The sequence below is a fragment of the Felis catus genome, chromosome C1 (assembly GCF_018350175.1).
Source record: "Felis catus isolate Fca126 chromosome C1, F.catus_Fca126_mat1.0, whole genome shotgun sequence".
Classification (NCBI taxonomy): Eukaryota; Metazoa; Chordata; class Mammalia; order Carnivora; family Felidae; genus Felis; species Felis catus.
This window is the reverse complement of record NC_058375.1, coordinates 91512199-91524517: the sequence shown is the minus strand read 5'-3', so window position 1 is coordinate 91524517 and position 12319 is coordinate 91512199. Positions and strand designations below refer to the sequence as shown.

The following is a 12319-nucleotide window of genomic DNA, read 5'->3' as shown; positions in this document are numbered from 1 at the left end:
TCATAATATAAAATGACGCAAATAGTTTACAACATGTACTTCAATGCAGTCTATATTTTGTCGAGATTTGGCCTGTTCCCTCACAGCCAGTGTGGTGGATTTCATTGTCATTTGTTGAAGAGATGGCAAAATGCCTCTTTTCCCCCTTAAATTTGGAGAAGACTTAGATGAAGTTCAAATTTTCTGAGATTGGTGCTTAATTCTGTGAAAGTGAATTGGGTAAATATCCATTCATTTTCATTAGTGCTTTCTATACAAAAAGGTATTAAACTCAATTATTTGTGATGTATGCTCTTCAATTTAATTCTCAGTCCTGGCTCAAGCCCTTTGGGGAGCTTAACTGTGGAAAAGAGTGAATAAGTTCATGCTTTCCCTTAGGGCAAACCTTGGCAATAGGGAGCCACAGGCTACCAATGGCCCTCAGAGAGCAAACTCCAGCCTTAGCCTGGTGTGTAGGCAGCTCTTCAAGTGGGAAAGTGGAACCCGTAGCTCTTATAGGACATAGCTTTTATTGTTATTGATTCATTGTACATATATATAGACTAAACACAAAAGATAGACTACAGCATATATCAGCTAGCTACATTTTCCAATGCATTCTTTACAAACAATTTTACGCCTTAGAAAAAAGGCAGCAATTTAAGGAATTTTGGTATGTGGGGGAATATTATAGCCAATTTTAATGGTACCTAAAAGTTCTCATCTTTGTGTTTACCAATTTACTTGGTTTGGAAAGTATAAAATACTGAATAGAAACATGTTTGCTTCAATAAAATAAAATTCCCCAAAGATTTATAATTTTAACTAACAAACTGTCTAGGAATGGAGATAACAAATGCTCTTGATTTTTTTAGGCAGGAGAAGAAATGTATATTCAGCTTTTTCATATTTCATCACTAGTTGATGTTATTCAAAAGACAAAAGCTAAACAGGCTGCCTTCCTGCCTGTAGATAATCAGAAATAGATTTACAACAGGACTAAACCTCTTAAAATTAAATAGTAAGTGCAGATTTTATACTTCATAAAATTACTTTAGGACTGGAAAAAGGCCAAAGCTTATAAGAAAGAATACTCTGAGTAAAACACTTTGGGATATTGTTAAGTTACCTGCTATTAGAAATTTTATGGAATAAAATCTTTTAAGGCCTTTTTCTCTGATTTGTTTAAAATACTATGAAATTAATACTGTAAAACATGTTAATCTTAGGTATTTTATGAAAATGATTTTTATTCCTGCGTTCCTATTTATTTTACCTTTTCTCTTGTTTCTGTATTTATAGTATGACATTTATATATTTTTACAAATGACATTCAGTGAAGTGTAGCTCTGCATTCAAAATTCAGACAGCTACATGTCTTTTGGGTTATTAATAGCCTCAAATCTTTGTAACCCCGATTGTTATAAAGGCCACTGAATTACTGTTCACAAACTCATGGTGGAATTGCTACTGTCATCCAAAAAGCATACCGTTTAAGTAAGAAGTCTGACAAGTTTAGTTTTGCTAATTATGTCAGGGTAGCTGGGAGAAGATGTTCAAGCTCTGAAGTCAGGAAGCTAACTCTTTGCTAAAGCTGTATAATTTGGTTCATTTCACCTTACTTTTCTCAAGTAGAAAACAGAGGAAATTATCAGTGGAATACTTACCCCCCCCCCCCCGGTTTTGTTAATGAGGATTAAGTAAAAAACAAAACAAAACAAAACAAAAACAAAAACAAACCATATTTGCAAGTCAGTTCACAGTTTACCAAGTGTGTCCTGGGCATTCCATATGATCCCAGTTTGTTTGGGAGTTCTGAAAGGACTTACCTAAGACATACAGCTATTAAATAGCAAAATGGGACTTGAACCCAGCTCTCCGGTCTCTAAGTCCAGTGATCTCTCCACTAATTCACAAATAATAAAAAGGAGGCACTTGGAAAAATAGAACATACTGTAGATATTAACAGTATTATGTAAACTTGGTCTAACGGAATTCACAACAACTTGTAGACCTAGTTTATGGGATTCTGGGCAAGTAGCCATATGATCTTGATGACCTAATCGAAGACAATGATCTCAGAATTGCAGATTAGATTTCTTTTTTGATGAAAAAAACCACCTGTCATTTTTCTGCATTTTTAAAAAATTTACATTAGTCTTTATGTGAAAAATTCTATTTTGAAAATTAGTTGCCAATGTATTTACCTACTGGTATGGTAACAGACACACATGTACCTTGACCATTTCAAATATATGCATTTCTTCAAAGTAAATTATGAAGTGAAATTCCATTTATTGTTTCTTATTTTTCCATCAGCTCCCTTTCTTAAAGACTGGTTCCACTGTGCAAAAGGTGGGAGAAATTTTTTGTCTGTGAAAACAGGTTCTCTCTCCAGTTGACCTGAGCAGTAGTCATGGTGGGTAGGGGATAGTGCTCAAGGGAATCCTGTGGACCCAGTTTTTCCTTATTTACCTTGGAAGCTATGAGAATTCATTGCCTATAATAGTTCTGAGAAATTGCTTCTGCTTTGGGGGGCTAGGAAAATTAAATAAATGGAATTTCCTTGCTATGGATGGAAAAGTCAGGCAAACTTCTATATTACCAGTTGCTAATGATTTTCAATTCCAATTGGCAATATTTTTAATCAATCAATGTTTGTTGATTACCAGTTACGTGCAAGAGTTTATCCTAATTTCTCATATCTATAATTAAGTCCCATATAATGAGTTTTCATTTTAAAAGTTGAATGTACAACATAAGCCTTTAAGATCAGTTTGATATTACCAGGTTTTAAGATTTCATGCAAAAAAAAAAAAAAAGGAAGAAAGAATAATTGATAGAAAATTCTTCATCTTCTAAACAAGATTTCCAGATCATCATATTTAAAGCAACAAAAACATAAGGATTCAGAATATATTCCCCAATTCAACCGGCACAAGAGAATTTTAAGTCTACCACAAGGATGTTTTCTCCATTGAGAAAGTTCATTCTGGCTCAGCCGTGGTTCAAGTTAACAGCCTCTTCACCTTGAATAGCTCCCCATAGCTCGAAAGGCACAGAACAATAGCTGAAATTATAATGGAACTGACCTATGCACACATTCTCATCGTCCAGCTGTGCAGAAGCATTTCTGAAGTAGCCCAGCCTGCATAACTCACAGTGCTGCCCTCTAGTGTTGTGTTTACAGCTCACGCAAATGACTGTATTTAGCAGATCGATATAACTGCATCGATTGGAGTGGCCGAAGCATTCACAATCTTGCAAGGAAGAACAGAAATGTATACAGAGTGTATACAGTAGCAGAGTAATAGCACACTACATGCTTGGATAAAATGAGGAGTGGAGAAAAGATGGCAGAATGGCATTACATCTATGTGATGCAACATGACACATGGCGACCACAGGTGGTTGTGACTGGCATGGAAGTAGCATCTGTTTCAAGCAGGATAGAAAGGTTGGACATTCAGAACATGACCGAAGAGTGTTAATTCTTGGCATACAATATGAACAGAAGCATTTGCAGGTGTACACCTTTTAAAATTTGGGAAGGCTCGGTCGCCATTGATGCAAAAGTCTAATTTTTGCACACTGAGAACTTTACTGTCTTTACATCACTTCCCCATTTTTTTCTTCATATTTGCACTCTTAAAAAAAGGGAGGGAAGTATGTGAGCATCTAGGGCCTGAGCCTGCCATCACCCATGACTCCTTTGTTTAGTCTCATTATCATTTATGTTAAGACAGTAGCTCGGTCAGGGTTTCACAGAAATTGTGGCAAATTTAATAGGGATCTGGAGGACTAAACAATTCTCTATTTTTATTCCAAATGCTAACAGGAAAGACAGCCTTTGTAAGCCTTTCATCAGGCCAAATATGATGTTTGTTTATGTGTGAGAGAAAATACAAAAAACAGAGAGATGATTTGTATGGGAAAAGTGCTCTGAAGATTTCCTTTTCATTCAAATTTCAAGCTGAGTCCACTACAAAAGAAGGATTAGGCAGCTAGTGATTATGCAGTACTCCCAGATTTCCTTTCTTTGTTTTCCCTGAATGTTGGAGATGCCTCTGAGGCTGAGGTCCTGATGGTGAGAAGAACTAGACAAGGAGATGGGGAAAGAGAAGGAGAGCAGGTGGGGAAGGATGGGGAGTGATTACATTTTCTCTTGGTTGCATCTCAGCTAAAGCAAGAAGTTGTTCATCTAATTCAACATTTTTCAAAAAAGTGGTAAAGACAAAGCCTTTACCGGTAGCAATCACCATCAAATCAGATAGAAAAAGAAAAAAAAAAAAAGACGGGAGAAGTAAGTAGGTGGGGAAGCTAATTTGTCTTCTCAAAATATGGGGGCAGGTGTAGCTGGATATTAATGAGGAAGGTCAACGGTGATACTACAAAACCTTTATTTAGTTTATCCAAAAATACTCCTCTTTTTAATGTCTGACCTTTATTTTACCTCACTAGGAAGCCAAAGACAGCCACTACTTGAACCCATTCATTCATTCATTCATTCATTCATTCCATATTTTATTGGGTTGATCTACCATGTGCCAGGCATTATGCAAGGGACTGAGTTACTCTTTTGGCTTAGATAAACTTTGGAAGTATCGCATTTGATGAGCAGAGTAACAATGAATAAGCACTGTCAAAATGAATAACGAAGATTAAGGAAGAGAGACTGGATTTTTTTTTAAACATGCTGGTACTCATCGGAATGGTGTGGATTTATTTAGTGCAGAGCTGATTGCTATAGCAGAGGGTCAAGGTCCTGACAGAATAAAATAAAATGTGTATCAAAGCAGAGGAGGACACTGGATATAGTGACTAGTGAAAGATACCAAGATTAGGGTCAGCACTTTGGGGATTCTAGATACTCAAAAGGGAAGCAAGAAGAAGGGGAGGCTCCTGAAGACAAGCTGGTTCCTTTAGGGGAGGATAGCTCTGTCGTGTGTGTGTGTGTGTGTGTGTGTGTGTGTGTGGGTGTGTGCGCGCGCGTGCGCGCGCGTGCATGTTGGGGGCTGGGATCAGGAGGAAGCAGAGGGAGAAGAGCAGAGTGGGAAGGAGGCCTATGCAGTAGTTAAGGCATGCCATATTAATAATAATAAAACAATAACAACAAAAATAATAGAATTACAGATCACCAAATTAAATTTTCTTAGAAAACAAACATATCACTCCAATACACTATATCTCCCTGAGTTACACCTTGTTTATGCTGGCAATTCTGACTTGCGAGGAAACCTAAAAGGGCTCTAGAGCCTTTCTTGGTTGAGGATTTGGAACAGGGAAAACCTTTCTGGCCTAGAGCCACCCAAGAGTAGTGGTTTCAGGAAGGAGACCCAAGTTCCAAATCTAATTGCTTCCTAAGGACTTCTTCAGAGCTGCCTGGAACTGCTGAGGGATGGGCATCAACAGCCCTGTCCTCTGGCTCTCCCCCCTGGAAGATGTTCCTTGGTGGTTGTTTCTCATATTCCCCATCCCAGGCTGGCCCTTGGTGCACCTGATATAATTTATCCAGCTTTGAAAAAAGCTGGAGCTACAAAGAAGCCCTTGTTGTCAAAAAACTAGTTTTGTGGGTAAGACAAACATATGGTTAGAATAACTAGAAAACAAAAGAGCATGTGCTAAGAAAGCCAAACAGTGACACAAAGTGATCTAAGGAGGAGGTCATTTAACTTGAGGGGAATTAGCAAAAACTACCTTAACACTGGACTTAACAATGGGTCTTCCATGAGGGCAGGTAGGGTTTGTTAGAAAAAAGAAGTTTGGGGGAGAGGGGATGAGCATTTCAGGTGAAAAGGGAATAGAACCTGCAAAGGTATGAAGTTGGGGAAAGTGTAGAGAATAAGGCTAGAGAAGTTTCATAAATCATTTCCTTTGTGGGTATTTGAAGGGTTCTGTAAGATCTGCGCAATGGCAAGAGTACATGCTGAGCTCTATCTGACAAAGTTTTATCCAAGAAATAAAACATATCTATAGATATCCAAGTTCAACACTTTCAAGACTCAGCCCATGAATCTCCATGGACACATCAAATGTCACACTATCATCTACTATTACTCTGAATTCAATGAGTCGTATACATTTCCACAATGACATTATTTGTTTCTGGGTCTTGTTTGAAGACCGATTTATTAATTTTGGTAGGAGAAGATAAATAATGTAAGTTGTATAATTATATATAGAACCATACCAGCTAAATGCCCAATATCAATAAATTTATTTTAGAAGATAAGTGGATATTTAAATATCTTTTAATCTAGGAAACAGGGTAGCAACTTGATTCTTTTAAGACTTCTAAGATTCTTCTGAGACTTCAATAAAGCTGTCTTCTCTGGCCACAATATATTTGAGAATGTAAAATGACAAAAAGATCTTTGAAAATGATTTGAAAAACATGAGAGCAGTGTATAAACGCAAGGCATTTCAAATGTAATTATTAGGCTGCTGTATTATTTTTCAGTATTCTGTTAATCTACCGCTCTTTAGGAACTAGTCTTTCCACACAGGCACAGAACCCTTGAATGATTATTAACGATGTAGTCTGAGTTACATTACCATATTAAGATCCTGCAGGGATGATACTAATAGTTCAATAATTCTTTGATCTCTCAACTCATTGACCTGCCATGTCCTCCTTTCCCTTCTTACAAAGTATGGAGTCCATGGTCCGTCCTTACAGTGACTTCCTTTCATACACTCTCATCTCCCTTGACCCCGAGTGTCCACTGCAATCAGTCTCCTGGGAAAACCTGATCCTGCTTAAATCCACCTCTCCATCTCTCCATGCCTACACCCCAGCAGCTAAATGTGGCTGGAGTTTTTCTCCAACTATTTTGAAACAAGTCTCATGTTAAGTTTATAACCATAAGTCTCAAAGGGACCTTTAGGGCTGCCAGGAAATCCTTCCTAAAACAGGGGACTTCTGGGTCACCACTTTCTCTTGCTTCTTCTTCTCCACCCATGATTGTTTTTCCCTCTCTTTTACTCTTGGTCCTTTCTCCTCACAGGTACTCAGGGCTTAGCTCTTGGAACTCTTTGCTCTTTAGGCTCAACCTAGAGCCTAGGGCTCCTTACCCAGTCTCTGGACTTTACACAACATCTAGATGCTGACCTTTCAAAAATAGTTGTTTCAGCCTAGATCAACTCCCCAGTTAGTGAGACTTCCTCCAGACTGACACACTCATCTGCATTCTTAGTCTCCTCCTGGACATTTACTAGATATCTCAACTTCAACCTGTTCATAACAGAGCTCTTAGGTCAACCTTCCCAAACCTGCTACTCACCCAGGCAGCCCACCCTATCTCAGTAAATGGCAACTCCATTCCTCCAATTGCTTAGCTCAAAATTCCTGATGTTGTTCTTGACATGTCTTTTTTTTCCTCATCCCTGACAACCAGTCAATCAGCAGATATTCTTGGCTATGCTTTTAAAATACACTCTAATCTCACCACCTCTTACTCTGTCACCTTGAGTTAAAGGCACTTGGATTATTGCAATGGTCCCCAAACTGCTCTCTTGGCTTCCATGCTAGTGATACCTCCTCTCCACACAGCAGTCAGAGTGACTCTTTCAAAACTTAAATTCAGGGGCGCCTGGGTGGCGCAGTCGGTTAAGCGTCCGACTTCAGCCAGGTCACGATCTCGCGGTCCATGAGTTCGAGCCCCGCGTCGGGCTCTGGGCTGATGGCTCGGAGCCTGGAGCCTGTTTCCGATTCTGTGTCTCCCTCTCTCTCTGCCCCTCCCCCGTTCATGCTCTGTCTCTCTCTGTCCCAAAAATAAATAAACGTTGAAAAAAAAATTAAAAAAAAAATAAAAAAAATAATAAAACTTAAATTCAGTCATGACATCCCTTTGTTTATAATCCTAATGGCTTTCCATGCCATTCAGAATAAAACACAGAACTTATATGCATTCATTCCCAATTGATCTGGCCCCTGGCCTCCCTGGTGGCTCACTGCAATCACTTTCCTCCTTGCTCTTGTACAAAGCCTCCATGTTGCTCTGCAAACATGCCAGGGACTTCCCTGGGGCCTTTGCTCTTGCTGTTACCTCTGTGTAGAATCCTCTTCCCCTAGACATCCCTGTGACTTGCTTCCTCACTTTGTGCTTAGGTTTCTGCTCAAAGAAAATTTTGTGACCACTCTATTGGAAATAACAGCAATGCCTAAACATACTAATCCTCAATTTCCTAATCCTACTTAATTTTTTGTAGAACTTATAGTATCTGGAAAGTATATTTAAAATAATTTTTCCCCCATACTCTGAGTATAAATACACGAGTGTGGACTGTGTTATGTTTACAGATGTAACCAGAGAACTCAAAACATCTGTCACATGCTAGGCACTCAACGAACATTGTCAAATGAACGTATCTGTGAATATGTGACGATTCTAAAGGTGCCCTTTTTTGCAAAACACAGGCAGACACAAGAGGAAAGTTATGCTTAAACTCATGCCTCCCCCATTTGAATTCCATCAGAGTCTGGCTACATCCCATATACCCAAGAGTTTAGAAAAACAACAGCCACACCAACAAGGTGTAACTGAGTTACTGATTATTTTAGCTGAGGGTTGTCTACCCGTCTATGCAGATCATTTTGGGAAGAAAAAAAGGAGACTTGTAAAAACTTCTATGGTTTTATGTAGTTTTTCAATCTCAGATTACACTGTAGATGATTTTTCATTGCTGCTGTGTAGACAAGCTAGTGGGGTCATCTAGAACACATGGCCATGGTGTGCAAGCGCTAGCAGTACATATTTCCTGAGAATCACCTCATACCAGGGAACAACATGAGCCAGTCCTGCAGAGTCTAGGGTGGTTTCTCAGCCTTGGCACTATTTCCACGTTGGGCCAAATAATTCTTTGTTTTCCTATACGTTGTAGGCTATTTAGAAGCATCCCTGGCCTCTACCTACTGGATGCAGTAGCAACCCCCGAGTCGTGACAACCAAAAGTCCCCTGGGGGGTAAAAATCCCCCATATGAATAGATGAGCTCATATGAAACAGTTATGATAAGATACTACAGTACTTAGCAATTGGCTAGTTAAGACCAATTAAAGCTAGGGATACTTTAGAAGGAGTATTTTAGAAGGAGTGGTTGGTCTAGATCAGGAACGACCCAACCCTCTTAAGTAAAGGTTCTTTCTGACTGACACTGGCTGGAGAAGGGCTGGGCAAGGAGGAGTTGCCAGAAGCAAGAGGTTGGAGAGAAAGAGAATGGAAGAAAAAGAACGTTAGAATAGGAGGGGTTAAACTTCCCCTGGGTGTCTTCTTTCTTACTGTTTGCCATGTTGCCTTGCATCATATGTTACATGGCCTATGTAAATATAAGATCAAGTCCTCTGAACATGGCACAGGTCATTTTTCTTTTTGGCCAAATTAGGAAAGCTGATGAAAATTCATTAAAAAAGAAACAAAACAGATTTGGGGACAAGAGTTTAGATAGAAAGTAAAGGAATGAGAACTCTCAAAAAGTATTTTCCTCTCACTACATTAATAGAGTCACCATGCCTCTGAGGGGCCTCCTCCAGCGGTGGCAGTGAAGTGGCTGTAGCATTTTGCTGGTCCTTACCCCACCCCTCCCCTATTTTGCAACCTTATGTAGCTTTTGAAGCTACATACATCATTTGATGACGATATGGATTTTTTTAAATGATAAGTCATTAGGTGGCTTCTTCCTGCCTCTGGAGATGTGTTTGAACCTCATTAGTGCTATGACCCCAGGAAACTGGAGATTCAATGATGCAGGGTGAAATTCCAGGTCAAGAGCCCCTTGTATTTCCAGTGTACTTGACGGGACATAAGAGAAATGAAATCTATGAAAGTCCCTAATGCTTCTCTGTTTCCTCCACTTCCTTGGTTTCTTTGTGTGGATTTGCATTTTGGAGATAAAGAAAGATCTTCCCCCTGTGGCCTTAAGATGGGCACACTTGCCCAGATAGGCTTGATACCCTATGATGCTGTGGCCGGTCTGTTCCAAAGAACTTAGTTCCCCCAAATTCAAATACATTTGTATTCCCCTCAAAAGGGCACCATTAATGTTTGATATGTAAAAAGCACATTGTGAGGAAAGTTTAAGACATGGTATGAATACTATCCATTTCCCTTTTCCCATCTTTGGACCAGTTTCATCTTTTTCTCTTTACGTCACAGAAGGACCAACTCAACATTAATTAAAATCTGGAAAATGATCTGACTCTATTCAATAAGGAATAAATAAGCTATTACGGTCATTTTCATCAAGTGGGCCAAACTGAATTTTGACTTTGTTAATAAATACATTTCTTTATAAGAGGTGTTTCATGAAAAAACAAAGAACAAAAAAAAAAAAAACCCCACAAACCAAAAACATGACATAAGCCCAACAGTCAAGGGTGGAAAACAAGACACACCTGTCACAGAAGACATTTAAAGGAAAATGGTAAAATAAAAACAGAAGTCTTTATGTTTCCTGAAAAATCTTCATTCTGTGAATGACAGATGCTAGCTGGAATGGACTATTCATGAGTCACAGATGAGATACTGCTTGCTTGCATTTAAAGTAAGTAATGTAATTATTATTTTCAGGTCATAATCAATGCTAAACCCAGTGTAGATCTTCACTGGTGTTCATTCAATTTCATTTCAAACAATGGAAATAGAAAATATAAGCTATTTCGTTTGTCCAAAAGTCAAATGGGCACAAAACACGGAACCTGCCATTCTGTTCTCATGAAAAGCATCCTTGAAACTCACTGTAAGTGGGTTTCCTTATTTTCAATGCCAATGAGCAACAATGTTAATACTCTAACATTTATGTTCTAAACAGGATCCTAAGCTGTTTGAATGTTTATTCACGTGTTAATCTTTCAGAAAACAAATGTTGCAGCAATTTTAATTTGCAGCAGTGAAATTTCTGAGTGAAGTTTTTTGTGTCTTACAGATGACATTTTCAGTACTATTTGATGCATTGATTGGTATCAGTCAACATGCCTCACCGATAAGCTGATGGGTACACTTCACAGATATTCCAGATTCATACAGTGCAATGTTTCACAACACATAACACCATGAAATCACTGTATGAATCCAAGAATTCCTACCTCTCTTGTGGTTTGCAACTTGAACAGAAGAAACTGTTGACAAAGCTAATTTGGGAGCAACTGGATAGGTTTAAAAGAATGAACAGAACATTAGAAACAATAGTGAAACGTTCAAACTGTAATAACTTATCACCAACCCACTTGAAAAGGTAGCCCTAAATGAAGAGACTATTTGTATCTGTTGTTTCTGGGAGATGGTTTCAGTCCCAAAGGAAGTCTTGTATTTGGCTGAAAATGGTTTTACATTGTCAGTAATAAAGTTTAGAAGCTTTATTTTCAGAGGCAAAGAGAATTACCATTTAAGAGTCCAGTTATGCAAGGATTATTCTGGTAACATTATGGATATTAGGATCCCCTATTGACCCTCTCTTAAAATAGTAGTTGTGCTGAGATAATTAGCAATCATTGCCTCAATTCACTGTCATTTTCTCTATGTAACCAAAAGCTCGTCTGTGCCTCAGCCAGTTAGATTATTTTTGTTGAACTGATTAGACCTCACGGAACATAATCTCAGTGGCCAACCATATGGACCTTAGTCTCAGAGTCACCTTGAATCTGTCTACCTTTGAAAAATGTAGTCTCCTTCTCAATATTTATTACCTTTGTGGTCATATCAGTTTGTTAATGGCAGAGATTGCTCTGTATGCTGTCTGCCATTTCTTTTCCGATTATTCATGACGAGTTGCTTGCGAAAACAGCAAAAGCAGATAGAGCCTGATGTTCTTTGCAGATGTTGACAAGATAAATTATGGCTGCACAGAACTGGCCTCTGTTAGAAAGTGCCCCTTGAGCTAAAATTTCAAGTTTAAGCACTTTATCCCGTGCGCCGCTTCTCAAATAAATTCATTTGAACTCATTACCCACGTTCTAAAAAAACTGCACCTGGTATTAGCTGAAGGTATTTCTGAAAGTTTTCTGTGCAGTGACACTGACAGAAAACACAGCAAAATAATTAAGCAAGTGTGTTTCAGGTTTTGAACAATGCATAATCTTGTTCATCTCAAAACTCACTGTGGAGAAGTGTTAAGTCTTAGATCCTGTCTTGTATAATTTGTTGAACTCTGAAATTCAATGGGAAATACTGAGTGACATTTCACTGAAGATGCTCTCATTGAACCTGCCAAGGAATAAAGCCACTAAACCTCCCCCAAATCCTCACAGAATTATACTAATAGGGGTGAGCTTGAGCTCTATTTCTTCTTCCACATATGTATGCAGAAAGTTGAAAAAATTCATTTGGAGCAGATGATTAAGATAA

The 12319-nt window shown here is 38.6% G+C and overlaps 1 protein-coding gene across 9 annotated transcripts in view; it reads right to left on the bottom strand.

Moving 5' to 3' along the window:
* The window catches only part of NTNG1 (netrin G1), a 338068-nt gene that overhangs the window by 48173 nt on the left and 277576 nt on the right, over positions 1 to 12319 (bottom strand). For 5 of the 9 annotated variants that reach the window (XM_023258950.2, XM_019837529.3, XM_019837532.3 and 2 more), the window contains one exon: positions 3072 to 3239. The exons of 3 other annotated variants lie outside the window; for them this stretch is intronic. In XM_023258950.2, coding sequence (XP_023114718.2) covers positions 3072 to 3239 — 168 coding nt within the window. Of the gene's footprint in view, positions 1 to 3071; positions 3240 to 11061; positions 11122 to 12319 lie in introns of all 9 variants that reach the window. One more of the 9 variants, XM_011285034.4, reaches the window with a different exon arrangement.